General features: G+C 40.0%; 1 protein-coding gene across 3 annotated transcripts in view; it reads right to left on the bottom strand.

Moving 5' to 3' along the window:
- Nucleotides 1-3,529: 3,529 nt before the first annotated feature.
- cd2ap (CD2-associated protein) overlaps nucleotides 3,530-25,261 on the bottom strand; it is a 200,761-nt gene continuing 179,029 nt past the window's right edge. For all 3 annotated transcript variants that reach the window (XM_073057253.1, XM_073057251.1, XM_073057252.1), the window contains 7 exons: nucleotides 18,892-19,030; nucleotides 15,794-15,921; nucleotides 11,904-12,007; nucleotides 9,650-9,748; nucleotides 8,532-8,683; nucleotides 6,160-6,223; nucleotides 3,530-4,889 (listed from right to left, as the gene is read on the bottom strand). In XM_073057253.1, the coding sequence (XP_072913354.1) occupies nucleotides 4,848-4,889; nucleotides 6,160-6,223; nucleotides 8,532-8,683; nucleotides 9,650-9,748; nucleotides 11,904-12,007; nucleotides 15,794-15,921; nucleotides 18,892-19,030 (728 nt within the window). In that variant the 3' untranslated portion in view covers nucleotides 3,530-4,847. The remainder of the gene's footprint in view (nucleotides 4,890-6,159; nucleotides 6,224-8,531; nucleotides 8,684-9,649; nucleotides 9,749-11,903; nucleotides 12,008-15,793; nucleotides 15,922-18,891; nucleotides 19,031-25,261) is intronic.

Raw genomic sequence — 25,261 nt, forward strand, 5'->3', positions numbered from 1 at the left:
GAATTTGTTTAATCATTCACAGTCGAGGCTGGAAGAAGTTTGTGAATCCTTGTACTTAATAACTGGTAAAAACTCCTTTAGTAGCAATAACCTCCACCAAACATTTCCTGTAGCTGCTGATCAGATTTGCACAATGGCGAGGAGGAATTTTAGACCATCCCTCCGTACAAAACTGCTTCAAGTTCGTCAATATTTCTGGGATACCTTGCATGAACAACCCTCTTCAGGTCATGCCACAGTATCAGAATCAGAATCAGACTTTAATCACCAAGTACCTATGCACATACAAGGAATTTACTTTCGGCAGATGTTGTCTCTCTGCTCATAACAATAATAATGATAAATATAAATGAAAATATAGATTATACATACAGGTAGTGCAATCCAAGTAATAGTTAGCCGACAGTTAACCGGCAGTTAACTGTTAAGCAAAGTGACCGCAGTAGGGAAAAAACTTCTCCAGTGCCTATTCATCTTAGTCTGGAGGGATCTAAAGCGCCTACCAGACGGAAGCAGATCAAACAGTCCGTGCGCAGGATGGGAGGAGTCCTTTATGATGTTCCCCGCCCTCTTCTTCAACCTGGAAGAGTACAGGTCCACAATAGAGGGCAGGGAGGCTCCAATGATGCGCTCGGCAGTCCTCGCTGTGCGCTGTAGTCTGGTTCTATCCTGCTTGGTGGCGGCTCCAAACCACACAATGATGGAGGTGCACAGGACAGACTCAATGACTGCAGTGTAGAACTGCAGCAGCAATTAATCAATTGGATTAAGGTCTAGACTCCAACTTGCCATTCCAAAACACAGTTTTTCTTCTTTTTAAACTGTTCTGTTGATTTACTCATCTTTTGAATCATTGCATCATCCAACTTGTACTAAGCACCAGGAAATGGATCACTACCCTAACATTCTCCTTAAATTTCCTTGATACAATTTTGAATTCATCGTTCCCTCAATGTCTGCAAGCTGTCCAGGCCCTGGGGCAACAAAGCAGCCCCAAACCACGATGCCCCTTCCACCATGCTTCACAGTTGGGCTGAGGTTTTGGTGTGCAGTGCCTTTTTCCTCCAAAAATAGCAGTGTGCATTTCTGCTAAAGAGTTCAACTTTTGTCTCATCTGTCCACCGAACATTGTCCCAGAGCATCCAGGTTGTCTTTTGCAAACTTGAGACGTGCAGCAATGTTTTTTTTTGGGAGAGCAGTGGTTTCGTCCGTGGTGTCCTTCGCTGAACACCATGTGTTTGGTGTTTTTCTTATAGTGGACATGTGAACAGACATTAGCAAGTTCTAGAGATTTCTGCAGGTCTTTGCTGTTACCCTTGTGTCCTTTTTCACCTCCTTCAGCATTGCACACTATGCCCTTGGAGTACCTTTGCAGGATGCCCATTCCTAGGGAGAGTAGCAACAGTACAGAGCTTCCTCCATTTGTAGACAGTTTCTCTTACTGTGGACTGATGAACACTCAGTTCTTCAGAAATCTTTTTGTAGCCTTTTGCAGCTTCCAACTACAATTCCTCTTCTAAAATCCTCTGAAAGTTGTTTAGTTCAAGTGATGGTGCACATAAACAGATCTTTCTCGAGAAGAGCAGACTATCAATAACCTGAGTTTGTGCGTCTTTTTAATAGGGCAGGGCACCTCCTCAACTCACACCTCCAATAACATCTCATTGATTGGAACAGCTGACTCCAAATAGCTTTTGTAGAAAGCATTACCCCTGAGGTTGTTTTGAACCTAGACTGTGATTGTTTAAATGGTGTACTCAGTGATTGATGAGGAAGTACAATTGTTTGTGTATTATTCATATAGGCAGATTCTGTTTGTCTATTATTGTAACTTAGATGAAGATCAGATCACATTTTGAGTAATTAATGCAGAAAGCCAGGTAATTGCAAAGAGTTCACCAAATTTTTCTTCCAACTGAACATTCAGGTCAGATGTGTTGTAAGTGTCGGGATGTTGAATTGATATGTTCAAATTCAGTGCCTGGGCTGTTAAATGGTCACACCAGTTTCAATTTAGTGACAATGCTACAAGCTGTTAATACATTCAAAGGTAAACCATATGGTTCCTCTAAAGTCTGATAGAAATTGGTCAAGAGTGGAACATTTCTTCCACAGAACACTACAGCACAGTACAGGCCCTTCAGCCCTCCATGTTGTGCCGACCCATATAATCCTTAAAAAAAGTACTAAACCCACACTACCCCATAACCCTCTATTTCCCTTGAAGATGTTTCAATGACATTCTGACAATTTGTAGTCATCATTATCAAGTTGCTGTTTCTTAAACATTTCTGATTCTTAACTAGATTGCTGCCATGGTCAGATACGAGTGTAATCTTTTTATTAGCAGCTTAGGTTGCTGGAAGATTAGTCTGATAACCAATGCACTGCAACACATTCATACCCAGTATGCTGCAGCTCCAGCGCCTCAGTAAGGTTACAGTGGATTTTCCGTTTCATGTTGATTATTACTGACCTGTGTCATGAAATTTGTTGTTCTGTGGGACTAGTACAGTGCAATGCATAAAAAAATATTTTTTTTAATTGATAGTAACTAATTAGTACAGACCCAGAGAGCATAAATAGTGAGGTACTGTTCATGGGTTCATTGAAATCTGCTGGTGAAGAGGAAGAAGCTGCTCCTAAAATGTTGAATGTGTGTCTTCAGGCTCCTGTACCTCCACTCTAATGGTAGTAATGAGAGGACTTGTTCTGGATAATGGAGGTCCCCTTTCTGAGGCAATGTCTTTTCATATGGGTGGCAGGAATGCATACTATTTTTCCATGGTCTAGACTTGTTTGAACGTTATTGCTGCTGCATTTAACCTGTACAGATGGTACAAAACCTTTTAGAAACTATTAATGAACCTGATTACTGGAAAGGTAAACGGTATATTGGCCCTTATTGCAAACAAATTTTAATGCTGGAATTCTTTATCTCCAAGATTCCAATGATTGCAAAGTTACCAGATTGTGTTTGGAACATAATCGCAGGTCTGGTAGAACTCTTGGCTGGTAAACCTGCCAGAGAAAGGACTCCCAAGCAGAAGCAGTCTTTCTCATATCAACATTGACTGTTGAATTTAAAGCAAACAAGGGACTTTTATTCAGAAGCAAAACAAGGGCCGAGTCATTGTTGGAAGATTTGGGAGTCTGAAACATAATGTGTTGACGCTATTATTTATTCGTTACTTTGGGAAAGTGATGTGCACAGTCCATGACATCAGGGTGGAACAGCAACTGATGCTGATAGACTAATAGTCACAACAAAAGGAAGATTGGGAAAAGGTAACTGGCAAAATATTACACAACTGAGAAGATTATTTGTTACAAATCAAATAGGATTTACGTTTGAGTATAACTGCTCTATAAGTGATAATGTCAAAGCCTTTTTTGTTTTTGTCAGTATTAAAGTAGCTCAATAAATATAGTTAATATTTATCTTGATGTAATCTCGACATAGCTTTTACAGAATTCAGGATTATTCCATTATAGCTCGTTAAAAATACAAGGAAAAAAATAAGACAAATCAATATTTTCATTTTAATATAGACATGTAAAAGAAATTCAGAATAAGCATGCATTATTATACAGCATCTGTAAACGCATTCTTGTAGAAGCCACAATTACAAAGATTTGAGTCATGGATTATAAGTATTAAATTCATTCTTTAATGAAAGATAACTCTTGAAAATAAAGCCAAAAGGAAAAATATAATTTGAATGTGTTTACAAGGAACAGAAAACTACAACATCCAAATATAACAGTGGAATTTACACAATGGCTTGCACCATCTTGGTATTGCTGTGTAACAGAGGAGAAAAACACATCGATTTTTTTTAAAAAAAAATGATTGTCATTCCTGATTATTTGTTTTGAGCTTAATGGCAGCAAGAACTGTTGAAAAGCAGTCCCCAAGAGCACTTGGTTTTAAACCACACCAGGAGTAGCTGGCTGAGGAAACAAACACATATGCGTAAATGCAGTAATACATACTTTTTTTTTCCCCTTCAGAAGATTGGTTTATGATTGGATCTGAGATGTTGACTGAATTGAAAGCTAGGAACACAGGTAAAACTGGAAAAGTTGAGAACCATAATTCATCAAAAGAGTGTATTAAAGATACACGGGGTGTTTGCTAATTTCCTCAGATCCATTAATGTCAAAAGCTCCCTTTATGGCAAGTAATATGCAAATAACCAATACATTTGTAATATAATCTTCTATATGAAAATACACAGTCTACTCTGCATAGGTAATTGGTCTGTTGTCCTCAATCTTTTGCCCCTTGAACAGAAACTTTATATATTTATTTAATACTTTCATCTGCAGGCTTCAATCAGGCACAATAGTGTTTAACCCGGTAGGAATGCTAAAATACATTGTATACAGCAAAATTAAATTCCCTTTCCTGTGTAGAGGGCAAATCATCTAATATCTATTTAAGCTCCTTCCCCTTGAGCAGAAAATATTTGTGTAAATCTTATATATGTTTTGCATAACTACAACAGCAGATTCATTAAAAAATTAAACTACATCTTAATTAAAAATTTAACATCTTACCCCTTTATACAGATTCAGTAGTACAGTAGGCAAACATTCTTCATGAATGTGTGATCTGAGAGTCCAGCACAATACAAGATAAGGCCTCATTAATTCACATTGGCAAGAAATTTACATCATACAATTATACCCATCTCTATAAAGATTGTAGCCTTTAACATTTTCAAAAAAGGACCATAATTATAATAAAAGGGAAAAGCCATTTCTAAGTACTGGTCTTCTGGGGGACTTGCAGCAGCATCTGAAGCTTGGCAAGTTGTATCAAGTAGAGAATTAAATGTAGTTCATGGAGGCTGAACTGCTTTCTTCAGTTTGTCTACCTCCAGCTGTAAATAGTTAAATATTATTAATGTTACTGATGCACAGATCTTGAAGATAATTAAAATTAATTTCCAGAAAATATCTAAATGGATATTCTTCACTCATGCAGAAATTGAAAGAAGTTGGTAGGATATTCCACAATGAAAGTTATCGAATATGCTGTAGTTAGCATTAAGCATTCTGTTCTATGCATGGGGAGGACTGGGTTCAAGAGCCACAAGATAATTTTGCAGCTCTATGGTTTACCAACTTGGAACATTGAGCTCAGTTCTGTCACCTCGTTATAAGAAGGACGTAGAAGCTTTAGAGAGGGCGCAGAGGAGATTTATCAGGATGCAGCCTGGACTAGAGGCACTTCTTATGTGGATCGGTTGAGCGAGCTGGGGCTTTTCTCTTTGGAGAAAAGGAGAATTGAGGTGACTTGGTAGATGTGTACAATTTCATAAGAGGCATAGATCAGTGGATAGCCAGAATCTTTTTCCAAAGGCAGTAATGGCTAATACCGGTAGAAATTTTAAAGATGATTAGAGTTAAGTACAGGGGGGAATATTGAAGGTAAGGTCTTCATAAAGAGTAGTAAGTTCATGGAACAGCCTGTTGGGGAGTGGGGGAGGTACAGGCGGTTATATTAGGAGCAGTTAAAACTCTGAGAAAGGAATATGGATGATAGAAGAATCAAGAGCTATGTAGGAGAAAAAGAATAGATTGATATTAGAGTAGGTCACAAGGTTCACACAACATACTAAGCTGTTCTATGTACTTCAGCAAATGCAAAACCATGAATTATGCACTTGAATGATGAGTAGAACTCGATAAGTAGGTCAAGGTCATGTCCTTCAAATATAAGGTGTGAAAATCTGACAGATATTCAAAATTATGAAGAATTTAACTAAATGCTTAATAAAAAAGGATCCATTACTCAAAAAATCTACAGCTAAATGCAGAAACATAAACAGTAGAAAAAAGAATCTGAAATGACTAGCAGATATTTCTTCAGTAAGAACTGATACAACTAGTACAGCAAATCTATGATTTTTAAAATCAGAACTGGAGAAATCCTTAAAGAAAATTTGAAATGTGAATGAGACCAAGCATTAGTTCTATCAGCAATCTACAAAAGGCACAAACGGTATGAATATTCACCTTTTGAATTATAAAACAATCCAACAGTAAAAATGCAAATCTTGTTCAGCAAAATAAATGGGATAACTAAATTAAATTATAATGACAGAAGTTTCCTTGGGGCATATTAATCTGCATGGTTTTCACTTTTACCTGTAAGGAAATACGATGTTTCTTTTCTTCCTCAAATTGAAGCCTTAGCTCAGTTATTTCTCTTCTGTGGACAACAGATAAATGTCTTATTACTTCAGAAAACATTGGCGGTTCTTTTCCTCCATCAGATATAATTAAGCAGACTTGCCTGTCACATTTTAACCTCATTAGGTCTAATGTTCCAGCACTTAAGATTTGGAGGCAAGTCTGAATCAAGTTAAAAGCCCTCCAACATTAACTCATGGAAATGCCAGCATCTGAAGAGGTAAACGGATGAGACCCGAAGCTAGCAATGCCAAAAATGTGAAATTAAAACAAAACCGCAATTAATCAAGTTATTAAGTTGCATTTAGTTATGTATTGGAACTTTGTGCTCTCCAATTTGCATTTGTACACCATTACAGTGTAGTATTAGAACAATTTAGATAGCTCAGCGATAATTTCATTCTTATTAACAAAAGCATCAAATCGTTCCTGCTTCGTTGGAATTAAATAATATGGAGTGCAGAAATCTCCAATCCATTTTCCACCAATTCCTCCAGGGATGCAGCTTCTTTTAAAATAAACTCAGCAAACTCAAAGAACAAATTAAAGTAACAAGGTAAAAGGGATTTATTTTTGATGCCTTGTGGACTCTTATAAACACAAATGATAAGTAAGATGTATATAGCTTACAATAAATAAATGAGAAAATTATAAAGCTATTCATGTAATTATTTGCAATGACTCCATAATTATTTGCCAATTTTAAGGTAATATATTGACACTAATATTTTGAAAGTTATCTTTAAGAACTGAAATATTCAAGTGCTTTTGAAAAATAGTGAAATCTACCTAAATTTATATTCCAAATGCTACAGTTCTTGATTCATGCTCATGTTCACATTTACTTAGCCATTCAGGCTCGACAGGACGCTCAGAGACCTGGGCCTTGACCCTGCCTTGTGCAGCTGGATCCTGGACTTCTTACCAGTTTGCCAGCAGGTGGCAAGAGTAGGCTCCCTCACCTCCACCCCTCTGACTCTCAATACAGGAGCCCCTCAGGGCTGTGTACCAAGTCCCCTCCGTTACTCCCTGTATACCCATGACTGCATCGCCACCCACAGCTCTAATCTGCTAATTAAATTTGCTGATGACACTACATTGATTGGCCTAATCTCAAACAATAACAAGGTGGCCTACAGGGAAGAAGTCAACTCTTTGACACAGTGGTGTCAAGAAAACAACCTCTCCTTCAAAGTCGCAAAAACAAAGGAGTTGGTTGTGGATTACAGGAGGAACGGAGACAGGCTAGCCCCTATTGACATCAACGGATCTGGGTTTGAGAGGGTAAACAGCTTTAGGTTCCTTGGCATCCACATCACTGAGGGCCTCACGTGGTCTGTACACACCAGCTGTGTGGTGAAAAAGGCACAACAGCGCCTCTTTCACCTCAGACGGTTGAGGAAGTTTGGTATGGGCTCCCAGATCCTAAGAACTTTCTAGAGGGGCACAATTGAGAGCATCCTGACTGGCTGCATCACTGCCTGGTATGGGAATTGTACCTCCCTCAATCGCAGGGCTCTGCAGAGAGTGGTGCGGACAGACCAGTGCATCTGTAGATGTGAACTTCCCATGATTCAGGATATTTACAAAGACAGGTGTGAGGAAAGGGCCTGAAGGATCATTGGGGACCCAAGTCACCCCAACCACAATCTATTCCAGCTGCTACCATCTGGGAAGTGATACTGCAGCATAAAAGCCAGGACCAACAGGTTCCAGGACAGTTTCTTCCGCCAGACCATCAGACTGATTAACTCACGCTGATTTGAGTGTATTCTATGTTACACTGACTGTTCTATTTATTATAAATTACTATGACTGCACATTGCACATTTAGACGGAGACGTAACGCAAAGATTTTTACTCTTCACGTATGTAGAGGATGTAATAAGGCCAATTCAAAAACTCAATGGCTCGGTTGCGCAGAACTATGGTGTTATTTAAGTATACATTCAGGTTGAGCTGTGAACAACCATCATATAAAAGATCATCTAATCCAACAGTAACGATAGTTGTAAATCGTAAACCTGAGAAAATCTGCAACATAAAGTGCTGGAGGAACTCAGCAGGTCAGACAGCATCTATGGAAATAGACAAACGGTCAACATTTCGGGCTTCAAGACTGAACTACAACTTCAAGACTACCTACAATAGTAGGTAAGGGTGAGACTTTTGGTTACCTACTTGCCCTAATGATCTAGAAGGAAGGATTCATGAAGGTGAAAAGATGGATGAATGAATAAATAAATAAATAACAAAGGTAATAAATATACACCAAAAAGTAAATTATATTTGCTGTTAATAATTTTAAAGAATGCAAAAGATATTACTTGTGCTGGATCTTCAGTTTCTCAACCAAAATCATCAGGTCAGCTATTTGTGCCTTAACGTCTTCTATGGTAGTCTTGCTCCTATCATCTACTTCAGTCACCTCCTTCACCTCAGTAGCATTCATTATTCCAGTATTTTGTTTGAACGATGGCTGAAATATGGTGGAAGAATATGTAACGAGTTGGATAAATACGAAGATTTCAGAAACATTCTGAATTGGCATTAGGATTGTTTACTAATCATTGACTGCATAAGCTTCTCCATTTTGAACAACTTTGAAAATGTACTTCAGCAGCTTGCTATAATAATTATGTCAAAATGGAAATAATTTGGAAGATGTGTAGCTTGGGTGATTGATGGTTGGGCTGAGTTGTTCTCCGAGCTTGGCAATTTACTTGTAAATGTTTTGTCACCATGCGAGGAGACCTTGCTGTTAATTGTGGCGTGTTCTCCAAATGCTTGGCCTTTATATACTTTCCAATGAGCTGAGTCATTTCAGAAACTTCATTGTAGACCTCGATCCTATCTATGAGCTGATGTGTGCAAAATTCCAGACCACAGTGTATGAAATTCGCCACACAGCCAATTAGCAATGAGACTTGGTCCCCACATCACAACCGACTTTCCAAAATGACATCCGATCGGCTGAAAAGTTTATAAAGTCCAAGCATTCAGAGGACACACCACAATCAACAGTACACTGACAATGTCTTCTGGCATGGCGACGAAATGCTTGCAGGTGATTTGCCAATATTGGAGAACAACGCATCCCAACCGTACATCAAAAATCTTAGATATGTACAGAAATGTTTGATAACTATAACAAATTGAATAATGCTGTACAATGTACTCCAATCAAATGCATGACCTTCAATATTGCTTAAAACGATAAATAACTTGAGTATGCAGCTCTGTGCGTCATAATGTTCCAGGTATGTTACAAGTTGTCCAAGTTTACAATTGCTAGGTCACTATGCGGAAACCCAAATATATATAAATATATATATCTCTCTCAATCATACTGCATCAAAAAGTCATATCTTTCAAATATGCTGAGCTCAACCACAGTGATTTGCAGTCATGCCACGCTACATATGTGCAAAAACTGAATATGTACCTTTTTAATTATTTCTGACGGCTTTGGTTTGATAGTTTCTTCTTCATCTTCTTCCTTGACTGATTTAGATTTTTTATCTAAATGACTTTCACCCAAAACCTGTCAAATTTTTTTTTAAGATGTTAAAAGGAATCTGCTTGAAAACTATTTATTATATGACATACTGCTTTGCTTCTCCATTGACTTTCAAAGAGACCATGTTTACTTTTTAGTTACACGCAAGTGAAAAATAAACTAAAGAAAACTTAGCAATGTTAGCAAAGTTACTAATTGGTTCTCACAAATATAACTCAATTCTAAATCTAAAAGTTAATGCTTGTGAAAAACAATGATCCAATTGGAAATGCAATAGTAACTATTTCCTTTGGCGCATCTGATGCTGATGTCTCTATCTGGTAAGCCATTACTACAACTGACACAGCTGAGATAATTGAATTCTCCCACTGTTCTCATTCTTGTTCCCTCGATAGTGATAGAGGGGCTGGTCGTAGCTGATCAAAATAGGACTTCTATCTTGCTTAGGCTGAGGGTAAGACCAAAGAGATGTGCGGCTTCGGCAAATTTGTTGACTATCAGCTGAAGGTCAGACTCAGTGTGAGCCATCATAGCACAGTCATTGGCGTAGAGGGCATCAAGTTTGAGTTTCTTGACTATTTTTGTTCTGGCAATCACACGGATCGAAGAATGACCCATCAACTCTGTACTTCAGGTAGACGCCACATTCAATGTCTTTGATTGTGTGGTTCAGCATATATGTGAAGAGCAGGTTGAAAGGCATGCCCCTTGCTCCACTCTGTTTTGAATATTGAAAGCCTTTTCCTTTGTCTATTTGGGAGGTTGCTGGAGGTTAGAATAATGATACTGAAAAATACTGAAGTTTCAGAGCACCGTTTTGGGAATCAAGTCATAAACACTGTGTGCCTGCTGTTGCCATGTAAATTTTGGTTTAATGGCTTATTACCCGGGATTTTTTAAAATTAAGTTTTATAAAATTACAACCACCTTCCTATTTCTTATTGGTTCAAATAGAGAAAAAAACTGTCAAAATGATGCAAAAAAAAGGTCTTTTCTTAAAGTTTATGAATTCCCACACAGCTCTTGAAAAGTTTAAGTTTAATTATCATTGAAGCATATATGAATACCTACGAATACAGACAAATGCAACAGTGTTCCTCCGGCATCAAGGCAAACATAAGTCACACAAAAAAGATATAATATAGCCCAAATCCCCAAGTGACATATCCTGTAGATTGATGGAGCATGAATGTTGTCAGCAAGAGCTGACAAGAAAAATGTCCAAGACAATCACTCGTTGTTATAATGCACACTGCCTTCATCCACTGATTCCGACGCCTTTTCGCAGCATGCAGCAGCACAGTCCGCACCAAGCCCAGCTCCTCCGCAAACAATCGACTCACTGATGGGGTAGACCTGTAGCACTTGGAGCTACCAAAATCCAGCAGTGTCTTGTGCTTGTAAAAAAGGATGCTTAAAAAGACAAGAACATTTCCGGAGAGGCTGCAGCAACCGAGCCTGCAGCCATCTTACTGGAAGTGGAACAACTTACTTTCATAGTTTTTGTCATCAGCTCAATCTTGTTCCCATTACCTTGCTAGTAACTGTTTTCAGGTCTTTGCTAAGTGCTGCCTTATTTGCTACCTCAGCCTCAATTTTTTCTATCATGCTATAACCAAACTTCTTCCATGCAAACCTTAGCCCTCAGTTTCTCCCTTTCCCTCAGGCTACTCTTTACCCTTTCTATCTTAAGGCTGCTAGAACCAGTGAGACAATCCACAGATGTACAACTTTGTGGCCCAGACTGTGCCATGTTTTCCTGATGCCGCTTGCTCTTTGTGACTTGTACAAGTTCACAGCTCTTCATTGCTTCTAGCAAACTGGCATTTATTGCAGAGTGATCATCATGTATCAAGTATTTTACTGAGGCTACATAACCAAATTTCATTATCCCTTAGTCTAACATTTCAAAGTGACAGCTAGTCAGTAACAATCAAGAACTGTCAACTCTTCCTTTCCTGTACACACAAAGTCGCATCAGTAACTTGGCACAGGCCCCAAAGTGAACTTGTGGCCTGTGCCAAGTTACTGATGCGACTTTGTGTGCCCAAAGTGTGGCTTTTATGGCCCAATATCCCATGAAGTCACTGGGAATTGTACTAATAATTCTGTACAGGTATAAACAAATAAAGCAGTTAAATAACATTCCGCTGATCAAAAAGAACTCAGGTTGACTAACCATAAAAACGCTGGGAGGCCTTCTCCCTGGCAATCTTGGCCTGCTAGCTGTTGGGTGAGAGAGTTTCTCACTAGAGGATTCTACAGTGTCAAAACTGATGAGATCTGAAATAGAAACAACCTCTGTTATATTATTATTTATAAAATACAGCAAATTATAATGAATAGGACCTGTTATGCCAATATTTTTTAAATTAGCATTGAAATAGCAATCAAATATTTAACAACTGAGCTATAAAGCTTAGGTTCTATTTAGTACAGAATATTACAAAATAAATTTTGACAGTGAAATAATTGAACTAGAACTACTATCAAATGGTACAGTGGTCAAAAGAGTTCAGAGCGTTAACCACCTAGGAGTGAACATCTTCAATAGCCTGTCCCGCCCTAACCATGTAAATGCCATGACCAAGAAAATGCAACAGTGCCTCTACTTTCTGAGGAGACTAAAGAAATTTGGCATGTCCACTTTGACCCTCACCAGTAATTACAGATGCACCACAGAAATCATCCTATTGGGATACATCACAGCTTATTATGACGATAGAAGAGAATTGGGGATGCAACTCAGCATATCACAGAAACCTGCCAGATTTCCTCACCTCCATGAATTGTCTGCATCAAGGGCTCCCAGCCCTTTTTTTATGCCATGGACCAATACCGTTAAGCAAGGGGTTGGTGAACCCCAGGATGGGAATCTCGCTGCCTCAGAAAAGCCACCCACATATCAAAGACCCCACTCACTCCAGATATTCTCTTCTCCCTGCTCCCATTGGGTAGAAAATACAAAAGCTTGAACGCATGTACTTCTAGGCTCAAGGTCAGCTTCCATTTTGTTGTAACAGTCCCCTAGTATGCTATGATAGAACCCTAGCCTCACAATCTACGTTTGTATGGCCTTGCACCTGAGTGTGCAGTTACACTGCATTTTTTTGCATTGTCACTGCTTTCCCCTTGTACTACTCAATGTACTAATGATCTCATAAGGATGGCATGTGTAACAGCTTTCCACTGTTCCTCTACAGGTGACAATAAGCAACCAATAATAATACCGTCATTAACACAACCACCAATTCTATTTTTATGGTGCATTTACAGCATAATGGGGTTTCGTTTGACCAATAAAACAATCAGGGCTAGTCCAGTCAACAGGGGAGAATGGTCAAAGAGCTAGGTTTTAAGGCACATCAAAAGAGATAGAAAATTGAAGTGGAGATTTAAGCAAGAGCTTTGGATCCTGAGAAGAGGTTTTCAGTAGTTGATTAATTTCACAGCCAATCAAGGAATTGGAATGGGAGGATCACTAACATCTGCAGGGCCATGGTCTTAATAATAAAACCAACAATTTCAAACTCAAGGCCTTGCTTAACTAAGAGCCAACATCTTTTATAGCAATAATAGCATGTCAAGTTTATTTGTCATGAAACAGAAGAGTGTGATAGGTCAGATAAGATCAGCTCTCCACAATCAGACCACACAAATGGCAGTTTGCAGGGATCAATAGATTTTATAAACGTCTTAAAATGATGATTCTTACTGAAGTGCCCATGTCAGCTGTAGTAGTCCTAAATGGGAATAACTGATGATTCCCTTCGGAGTTGCACAAGAGAGTCACCATATTCCACGGCCATCGTGTATGATCAGGCATCTCACCCTGCCCAAAAAGCACAGGGTGAGCTGCCTCAATGACTATCACCCAGTTGCCCTCACACCTACTGTGATGAAACGCTTTAAGAGGTTGGCCATAGCCAGAATGAACTCCTGCCTAAGCGAGGACCTGAAGCCGCTGCAATTTAACCGTCACCACAACAGGTCTACAGAAGATGCAATCTCACTGGCCCTCCACTCTGCCTTGGGCCACCTGGACAAACAGGCTGCTGTTTATTGATTACAGCTCAGTGTTCAGCACCATCATACCCACAATGCCAATCAACTACCTCCAAAACCTGGACCTCCGCACCTCCCTCTGCAACGGGATCCTCGACTTCCTCATTGGGGAACTACAGAAATAACATCTCTTCCTTACTGACAATCAACACCGGCACACCTAAAGGTTCCCTACTTAGCCCACTGCCCTATTCTCTCTACACACATCACTCTGTGGCTAGGCTCAGCACAAACACCATATTTAAATTTGTCAATGACATGACTACTGTAGGCAGAATTTCAGATTGTGACGAGAAGGCATACAAGAGCAAGACAGGTCAGCCAGTTAGGTGACGTTGCAACAACAACCTTGCACTCAGCGTCATTAAGACCAAGGAATTGATTGTGGAACAGGAACGGGAAGTCTAGGGAACACACACCGGCCTTCATCAAGGGATCAGAAGTGGAAGGGGTGAGCAGTTTCAAGCTCCTGGGAGTCAACATCTCTGAAGATCTATCCTAGGCCAATATATTAATGCAATTACAAAGGCAGCACAACAGTGGGTAGGGATTGAGAAGGAAAATGGATCAACTACAATCAAGTGACTGAACATACACATTGGGTCGAATGGCCTAATTCTGTCCCAATGTCTTATAGTCTAATATTTCATTAGGAGTTAAAGGAGATAATAAATGGCTTAGGTGGGACCACAACAAAATAACAACTATTTTGGGAACAGCAGAGAAATTAATGGAAGAAACCAGGCACATAAAAGATTCATTAATTTTCTGAACGATAATTCAGTAACTCCACAAAAAAAAAAATCGACAAAGAAGCTTTGGAAAAACTCTTGTGACATGGAATCTGAAATGCCGTCTGAAGAATGCTGCTCAAAAAGAAAAACACTGCAATTCATATTCTGCCAAAAGGATGAGCTAATAGGCTTAAAATAACATTACAAGAATTTAATAGAATAAACAATATTGCACAACATACCAAATTAAAAAAACTCACTGTAGTGTCTTGAAGCTAAATTAAAATTTTGAAGCAGAGATAACTTGAACATTCAGGAAATTTGAAAGTTTTAACTAATTTTGAAGTTTCTAAGGTTAACGAATCAGCGATCTTTTGATATTGGACACAAATGGTTGGGTTCCATACTGAAGATTCTAGTTTATTTATCACGTGTACATCAAACCATATAGTGAAATGCTGCGTGTGCATTAAGAACCAACTCACCAGAAGGTGTGCTGAGGGCAGCGCACAAATGTTGCCACACAATCCAGTGCCAACATAGCACGCCCATAATACTGGGCAGAACAACGCAGAACACAACAAGCAATGAAATGATCCCCAATCCTTCCTCCCACTCACACACAGCCCTTCAAATCGAGGTCAGGCTGGCAGACACCGGGCTCCAACTTTCCCAGTGCACTCAGATTCACAGATGCAGCTCTGGCCAACAGGCCTCAACTTCTAGCCTTCCGAATCAAACCTTGGGCCTCGATCCTCAGCACACACCAATCATCGAACAACGATGATGGGACCTTGAACGCTACACTTCAAACTCCAGTTTCACTGATTTGCAGTCATCAGAACTCGAACCCCCCCCAGCCACACGGAACTCAAACTCTGCAGGCCCGACATTCAACTGTGGATGTCCCGTGCCCGTGTCGCCGGTCGCTGAATGTGGAGTGGAGACTTAAGACTCCGGCCTGACCTCTAATTCCCCCCACATCCCTGTCCCTAATCCCCTAACCTGAATGCTAACTCCTCTCTGTACCCAAAACCATCCTTACGAAGTTAAAAACCCTTAAAGAGCAACTAAATCTGAGCCGTGACTCAACGGGGATTGCAGCTCGGCGTCACCTTATAGATACACAAAACTACTGGAACTAGACATGAGTATTTATGCATAAGTTTTCATTATAGAAGAAAATTTCATTACAAAAGAATCTTCATTCAAATCATTCACAGTTTTTAAAAAATAAAAAACTAAACAAATTAAATCTACTCAGTCTTACCTATATCAGAAGCTTTGTCAAATACTATTTCTGTTGACTTTGGTCGAATACTAATTTCAGATTTTGGTCTAAACACTGCTGAATCGAGGTCTGGCTTTGGTCGATTGCAAGGCACCTCTCCATTTACCCTATTAAAGAGAACAGAACTTGTTAAGTGATTGATCGTATGTTTAAGGGCATAATTATCCATGATTACAGAGCCTATAATTTCACATACAAGGAGTCATTCAAAAAAAAAATCCAGAGTTATTACATTCTTCCAGGACAAGTCTTTCTGCTGACGAAACTGATTGATCCGACAGCACTGTCAAACAATCATGCGATAGCATTCCTAGACTTGCCACTAATCCAAGATTGGGACGGAGGAACATCCAACCCCAGTCATGGAATGTATGCAATCCTTGCTTACTGTCCTAATCATGCAGATTCTAGTGCTACACAAAACTGAGCTAACCTGCTTAACATCAATATGACACCTGATCGATCTTTGAAAGTATACTCCTGTTGATATTAAATGAAGTGAATCTTCACAAGATGTCCAGAAGCATTCACTACCGAAACCAGGGACTTATTACTTAGATAATTTTCTCTACGAGTAGACTGGAGATGTGGACTACTGCAGGGCAGATTCCAATGTTGCACCAATTGACTGGCGAGTAATGTTGCTCAGAAAGACCAAGAGAACAACAAAGGGGCAGAACAATTCATGCCAAAGATCTTTATGTAATTGTTCAACCTAAGTTTTCAATTCCTCCTGCAGCAGAGTGTCTGCTCTGCGCTATTATGAAAAATAATCCAGATCACGTAACACATCATGCTTCACGACCTTTGTTGATGTTATTACTACTGTTATTAAGCTATTTCTCTGGAGCAGAAAAAAAGTTGCTAGCTTTCATTGGGAGAAACTAATTGCAATACCCTAACCAGTTTGACTGGAATTGGTTCACTTGACATAACCAAATATTAGTATTTATAAGAACAGAAGATATAGGAGCAGAATTAGGCCATTTGGCCCATCGAGTCTGTTCTGTCATTTCATCATGACTGATCCATTTTTCCTCTCAGTCCCTATCTCCTGCCTTCCATTTAGGTCTGCCATCTCAGAAAGTTTCCACATCCAGTCACATGGGCAGTTGGTTCAGCAAAGGATCCATTCTCAAATATTTTCTTTTAAAAAAAATCAACGATTTTGACGTGAGTTATAATTAAACATTTGCAATATACTTGCTATCTGCAAGTTCAGTTGTGTCAATACTGAAGTGAGATAAAAAGGGTACAAGTTCAGGTACAACTTCGGCTGTGGAGGCCAAGTCATTGGGTACATTTAAGGCAGAGATAGATAGGTTCTTGATTAGCCAGGGCATCAAAGGGTATGGGGTGAAAGCAGGGGAGTGGGGATGACTGGAAGAATTGGATCAGCCCATGATTGAATGGCGGAGCAGACTCGATGGGCCGAATGGCCTACTTCTGCTCCTACATCTTATGATCTTATAGGTACTTTCTCATAGGCATCAAGAGACATAAATTAAAGCTCTAATCCTGTTTATAAATGTTAAAATTAAAATCAGTAAATGAGACCTGAACATTTGAGCACAGATAAATACATAACATGGAATTTATTCTGTAACGAAAGTGCTGCTCACTGCACCAATGTACAAAGCAGCCCACTCAAATAGACTGACCTTCACGTACAAATGACTAGTGGCAAGCAATGTGTTTTAGTTCACCAATGGTGGTTTTAAAAAGACTGCTTTTACCATTCAATTTCAGAACAGGCAGTATTGTAAATTGCAGGGCAAATTGATGCATTACGCTGTCACACATGCATACCACAGAAGTAGTGAAGGAGAGCGAGGGAACTCAGGCACAATTGATTTTTGAGTGCAAATGATACACAACAACATTTTAACAGCACTCTTCACTGCAGTTTCAATTGCCTAATCACAGGAAGACCAGGAACTTGTACTAAGATGCAAAGCCAACTGTGATGTGGATTGTGAAAGACAGCAGGATGACAAGACACACTGATTGCACAGACAACTGACAACCACAGAATAATGTGAAGCAGCCAGTTTTGTAAATAATAGGGAAAGAAATGTCCATAAAAAGACCAGTTTTAAACAAAGCAGCCTTGGTGCATAGATACCTATGACAGATAACACTCTGAAATAAGCAACATTAGAGAAAAGACGAGGATTCTTGGTATCCTATGTACAGATATAAGGAGCCTGTGTTGATTTTTTTTCAAAACCCATTGGGGTATGAAGAGCACAAGAAGTGGCAGCAAGATTTGTCGGAATCTATCAAAAATAATGCTTAAGCCTTAAATGATTGACAGGCAAATTATTTTCTTATACTGAAGCAAAGGAAATTAAAAAGAAAACAAAGATTACATTTTTGGACTGCTTCCATTGTTTAGAGCAAGCTGTAATATGAAAGAAAATGTCTCATAAATAACTTGAAGGTGATGCCAGTCAGGAAAGCTCTCCTTTAAAAGGACTGGAGTACATAAGAGTAGAAATTCTGTCTTCTGAGCTTGTGCTGTGCACTTAAAGACATTCGCATTTTGTCCCTACAGGCATGTACTGTTCCCCTTTACAACTATTTCCCATTATGAACTTCACTTCCACCACTGTTATAGATTGAACATTCCGGACAGAGGGCTGAACCTCGCCCACAACCTGAAATCACTACCTGCCACTCACCACAGATGGTCAAACCCACTGCTTTCAGGACCCTGAAATCAGTCAGTGAAGTCTCAGTGGCATTGTACCAAGGTCCTGCATGCAAATATTCTAACAGGCTTTGATGCCAACCTTGGAGGAGTTTTGGCATAGATATTATTGGTCAATTTGTTTTTTTAAAAGTCAAACCAATGTTATGAGAAAGGTTCCAGTTTCTTTCAATCCCTTCCCATGAGAATATACGATGCTTAAAAGCTCCTCACCAAACTTGGGAAATTTTGTAAACATTTGAAGCAAAAATCAAAATGACTTCAGTCCAACATTATTAATAATTTGTGTGATATTTTTTCACCTCATGTGTACATTTATAACAATGACAAATCATACAGTACAAGAACCTTAAAGATATCTTACTTGGATAGAGGAGGAGGCACGGTGGGTTTCTCTGGTCGCTTGGGAGGGGTGGCTGACTTGAAGGGATGATGCTTCATAGGGAGGTTGGGTTTTTTGGGCGGGACCATTGGGGCAGATGGTTTCGTGGACTTCTGATCATCTACACAGACACAAAAGCACAAACCACAATTAGATTATTCACTTCAACTTGCTGGCTGATTCAATGAACGGCCAAGACACTGGGAAACGAAAAGCTGAATGCTGGGAAATCTCTGTGGGTCAGGCAGTACCTGGGGAGACAAGATCGGTTAACATTTCAGATTGATGACCTTTCATCAGAACTGAGAAAAGCTACAACTAAATTGGGCAAAAGCAGGAATGGAGAAGAGAAAAAGAATGTTAGTGAAAGGGTGTTTTTTTAAAACTGTGACTAGTAAGTGATGGCAGATAGATCCACTACAATTAAAAAACTTTCACTACCCTCAGGTGCTGTCTTCACCCAATCACAGACATACTTTTTGTCCTCTCCAGTCCTCTCCCCTTTCTAAAGCTTGAAATTGTTTCTAACTTCTGTTCTGATGAAAGTTTATGTACCTGACACATGAACTCTGTTTCTGCCTAATCTGGTACTTCCAGAACCTTTAGATTTAATTTCAGATTTCAGGCACCAGCAGGTGTTATTTTTGCTTTTTCATAACAAAACCTCATATTTGAACACTATTTCTAACAACCTATGCGCAGAATTTGATGCACATAGCACCCAGCCAAACAGTTAATTTTAACTAGTGATAAAAATTTAATGCAGAAACTTAATGCAATGCAATATACAATCTCCATGCTCCTCACTTCACGCCCCCTCCTTTCCCCCTCACCTGACTTCTTGTATCACCTTCCAGCTTGTAACTCCTTCTCCTTTCCTATCTTCTTCCCAGTCCTGAGGAAGGGTGTAGGCCTGAAACATTGACTCTTTATTCCCCCACTATAGATGCTGCCTGACCTGCTGAGTCCCATCAGCATTTTGTGTGTTCTTAAGCATTTAAAAGCTTCAAATTACATTAAATGTTCAATAAAGAAATAAGTGAGTTTCCCTGACTACACATAAATAACTAGTAATCTCAGGAGATGCCAGAGCCCTTCATAGTTGATCATGTGGAACTGGTAACCATTGTTTGAGGAGGAAAACACAATGACCAACCTGCACACAGCTCTGCCCCACAAACAGATTCGACTTGTTTTATTGGTACACGTCAGGATTTAACATAAAGCAAGAATATTGCTCTACAAACAGTACAAGCTAAATTCTAAGATGCAACTCAGATGAAAGATGCTGACTCAGTTGTGCACGTGTGCAGAGCAATTGACGTGCTGCTAAGGACACAGGCATCAACGCCCCTCTGGTCTGTGCAGACACAGCCTGATCGGAGGCAAGCGTTGATCACATCTGTCGCCTTGATTTACTTTTCCAGCAGTCGTGGAATTTTAAAATACGAGCAGAAAGCAGTGGAAGAACGCAGCAGTTAACATTTCAGGTTGAAGACCCCTGATCAGACCTGAAATGTTAACTTGGCTTCTCTTCCTACACACACATCCTGAACTGCTGGGTACTTACAGCTCCCCCCCCCACCACCCCCCCCCCACCCAGTTGTCACTTTAGATTTCCAACAATTGCAATTTTCTTTTCGATTTCCCACAGTATTCTAACTGGGCTACAGATCTTGTAAATTACTCTGATAGCACTGGACAGCAAATCCTTTCCCCCAAAGGTGTTGCTTCCTCAGAATTTTTTATTTTGGTTATGGTAGTCCGCTTGAAGCTGAACACAAATATAATGCGGTTAATTGCATAACAGTGCTGAAGCTTTACAATTGTTTAACTAGGCTATAAAATTTGCTGATGATTTTCAGTTGTACTCAGTGTCTGAGGCTTCTTGCTTAAGCGTCCAACAATAATGAGGCAGCACTGATAAGATTCCAGTTGCACTCATACCGTTTCTCAATGACCGCAATGTCCTGATGAAGCCTTTCACTGTCCTCGTCACTGGCAAGATTTGCAGGGACGAAGTCTAAATTGGAATGCAGAAAATGAATCTTCAGTAACACGTTGAACTTCATGGTTTTGTTTGCTTGAAACATGTTGTCATCTAGCTGCACATAGTTTGTTGCTCTGCCATTACCAAGAACATTTTCAACAACACCCTTGAATGCTTTCCAGGTGATTTTCTCCGGTCTCACTAGAAGTTCTTCAAATCGCCTGTCATTGCCGACCTGTTTGATTTGTGGACCAACAACAATGGCTTCCTTAATCTTGTCATCAGAATAACTAGCATCAGTTATTCTCAAATATCAAAATCCTTCACGGGAATTTTTGTGCTTGGTGACAGCAGATTCCATCCTTGCAGCCTTGAACCCTGCGATTCTGCCTTTGCCTTTGACAAACCCAAGTCTCTGACCAGGTCATTTAACTTAAGATTGAGTCACACTCGACACAAAGGGTTCAAAATCTGTATCAGTACCATTGCCGCTTTCCATTCCTGGCTCGTGCATCATGGCGTCTTCCTCTGCCTCCTCCAGACTCCCTGTTCCTGCTGGCTTCAGTACTGGAAGATCATCGTCATGTGGCACGGGTCTCGTGGCTGAAGAGTGATTGGGGCATTGAAGGGATCTCTGGTTTTTTACCAGACACTATGGTCAGACAAAAGTAGCCGTCTGTCACGTGATCCTTCTGCACTCGCCGTATCATCGGGACAGCGAATGGCATTGACTTTCGATTATCTCTGAGCCAAGCTCAAAGATCAACAGCGCATGCTGCACAACAAATGCGAGAAGCCCAGGCTTTGCCTTGGTCGCCAATTTTGCACCCAAAATAGAGATCATAGACTTTCTTGATAAGAGGAGTCTATGATCTCCGTCTTTGAGTTTCAAATGTATACTTGCCACAAATATAATAGAAAGGATTGCGGCTGTTGCAACACTGATAAGACATTTTGCTATCACAAGTACTCCTGAAAATACAATTATTTTATCATAATGAGTACATATGATAAAGCATGTGCATCAACGTGACTGCAAACAATATACATGTAAACATAATGTATATATTGGTGTGTGCATGGGCTTTTGTAGCCTTTCTAGTATCTGTCTTGCCATGTAGCATCTGCCCCGCTTAAACATGCCTGGACAAGACAGAAAACTTTTCAGATTATATTGTGGGCACATTTTAATTGACTTGAATTATGAACTGAAATAACAAATCTAGGCAATTACAAAAAAAAATGGCATGTGATAGAGAAGTTTCACGTCGATTTTCATGATCAGCAGCCCAAAATCCATAAGATGCACCAAAAAAGTATTCAGCGGGCAAAATCTTTGTTGCCCAGCGTAGTCATGGAATGCTTTTAAAATGAGATAATAGGAAGGCTCTTTTACGTGATCCCGAAATACAGTTCAAGCTTACAATTTAAAGGGCTTAGTGAAATGAACCTCCACAATTTATCAGCAATGAACACTAGTACATCTTCAACATGAGAGATGGCCAGTATATCTTGTTGTTTGCATGGCAGAGAAATCTGATGTGGGCACCCCTCAGTTTCCATACCAGCATTAACAAGATGGTGCAGATTTGTTCTGTTGAGATGATCAGATCCACCACTGATCACCGGTTGTCTCATCTAGACTCTGCTCATTTCCTTGGTGGGTTAATATTCTTATTTCACTGGCACCTATTAGATTAATTCAGTGTCATACTGAGAACTGACCAAGATATCTGCACCACCCATGTCACGACTGGTACCTATGACTGCTGGCCTGCCTAATCTGCTGAAAATTTGGCTCCAAAACAGCAGAGGCAACAGAAACAGCCGCAAGAAAACAAAAAGTCAATTTTGAACTTCCAAGGATCCCCGCTAAGAGCTCAAATTTCAAAATGCACGAAGTATCTGTACTATATACAGCCTTGTCTCCCGTTAATGTCAGGTTGTACAGGTGGTTCAAAAGCTCAGCTCCGAAAGGGAAATCACAGGCTATTGATTGCACTATATACCCGAGAAAAAGTGTGATTATTACGGTAATTTACAGTTTTGTTTGCTACCAGCTAACAGTCATCGTGCTTCACCAGCGCCATCTTAAAGTGCATCTCCTTTTAGACATCAGTACTAAACAACCTGATGACTCTCAACCAACAGGAGCCACGTGGTGTGTCAGCTGCCCTGAAGTTCCCCATAATCAGCACCAGTGTAGAGACTGGATATGGATCAAACAGCAAGACTAGATTGGTGAGAACGACCAGGAGGTCTACGGGCCAATCAATGACAAACTGAAGACTGAGCAAACTGAAATCCAACCTGCAGACCAAGGCCCAACAGAAAACTTGTGACCTACAGAACACAGACACAGTGGAAAAGGAAATGAAAGATCAGTAAGATCTGCCACAGACTTCCATGGTCCACCATAATGGGATCTAAGAATAGAGACAGTCAGCACACACTGCAGCAAAATTTCTACCGATGACCGCAATAGCACGAGATTACCTGGTGGAAAGAAGAAACAATTCAAGGATATTTTTAAAGTGTTCGTGACATCTCAAAAAGGGAACGTAGTGAGAATCAATTTGCTTGAGAAACAACAGGAGATAATTGTCACTTTATGGCCATGCAGATTAAAGAAATTCACTTTTACACAATTCACAAGTCACTACTCAATCTGTGAGAGTTATAGAACAGCACAGAAAAGGGCCATTCAGCCCATCTAGTCTATGCCAAACTATTAATCTGCCCAGTCCCATTGACCTGCACCTGAACAATACCACTCCTATCTATGTTCCTATCCAAATTTCCCTTAAATGTTGAAATTGAACCCCGCATCCACCATTTCCACTGGCAGCTCGTTCCACACAATCACTACCCTCTGAGTGAAGAAGTTCCCCCCTCATGTTCCCCTTAATCATTTCAATTTTCACCCTTAACCCGTGACCTCAGGTTCGAGGCTCACCCACCCTCAGTGGAAAAGCACTGCTTACATTTACCCTATCTAAACCCTTCCTGAACTCTAGGGAATGAAGTCCCAACCTATTCAACCTTTCCCTATAACACAAGTCTCCATTCTTGGGAATATCCTTGTACATTTTCTCTGCACAACGACTACTTGAATAAATTCAGTCAGCAACGAAGAACAAATAAATAAACAATTATTCTCCTCGGGGAAGCAGCATAACTAACTTCGTTTTCAGAATCTGTGTGGGTTGAAGCTGATCTGAGGTCAGCTGAATTCAAAGAAATTATGAACTCAAGTAATTAGCGAAAGTTGAAAGATTGTGTTTCTTTACAAGGTAGCTTCAAATGAAGGGCAATCCTACCAAGCTGGATAAAACAAATGAAACTACTACATACATTATTAATAACAATCACTGCTAAAAATGAAGAGGTGTGCAGAGATGAACAGAGGTGAGGAGAGGAGGCAAAGGCGGGAACAAGTGGCAAGTCCCGACGTCTGATCGATTTAAGCACAGGGCCAAATTGTGGTGATGGGGTCCAGGCCCCAGAGCTGTTGGAGAATGAGGAACGAATTAAGCACCAGACTAGTCTGTAAGGTCAGTTTGTCGGGACTGAGGGCAAGGGACGGGCCAGTTTTGCTTGCTGCTCCTGGACATTTACTCAGCTGTGTGCTTAAGTGAGGCTGTGGCCTACTCCCGTTGCAGCGATGGCTGGCTTCACATCTGTGCTCCACGACATTCCCTCGGCTCTGAGATGAACTGAGGCTATGACCTACTCCCACTGCAGTGATGCCTGGTTTCTTTTCTTTTGTGAAATTTTAGTTCTGAATGCTATCTGCCTACTTTTATTCCTCGCACGATTTCTTTCCTCAACGCACACTGGGTGTTTAATGCTCTTTTTTTTAAATGGGTTCTTATGGGGTTTCTTTGTTTTGTGGCTGCCTGTAAGGAGACAGATCTCAAGGCTGTATAATGTGTACGTACTTTGATAACAACGTACTTTGAACTTAATGGAGGAAATACACCAAAAAAATGTGATCAGCAAACCATTAAAGAAGATAGTTTGCCAGTTACCTACTGCACAAATGTGATGACACTGGTCAGGTGCCTTTGCAGAGGAAAATGACAGAAGCTATTTGGAACAAGTTCAAAACGCTCAAGGAGAGATGGGCACAGAATTGAGACTCCACAGAAAGTTTCAATCCTTATTAGGAACAGTAGATGGAAAGTAACTTAGTTTAAAAGGAACTGATGACAGTCTCTTCAAATGAAAAACTGACAATAACGAAGGAGAGGAACCAGTGACAAAGTCAACTGGTTATGGGTGAAAAGTAGGGCACAGTTTTCTCAGTGAATACATAGGAGAAGGGAGAGATGCAGATCCAGGATTGTTATGGGAGAACTG

This window comes from Hemitrygon akajei, chromosome 9, assembly GCF_048418815.1.
Source record: "Hemitrygon akajei chromosome 9, sHemAka1.3, whole genome shotgun sequence".
Classification (NCBI taxonomy): domain Eukaryota; kingdom Metazoa; phylum Chordata; class Chondrichthyes; order Myliobatiformes; family Dasyatidae; genus Hemitrygon; species Hemitrygon akajei.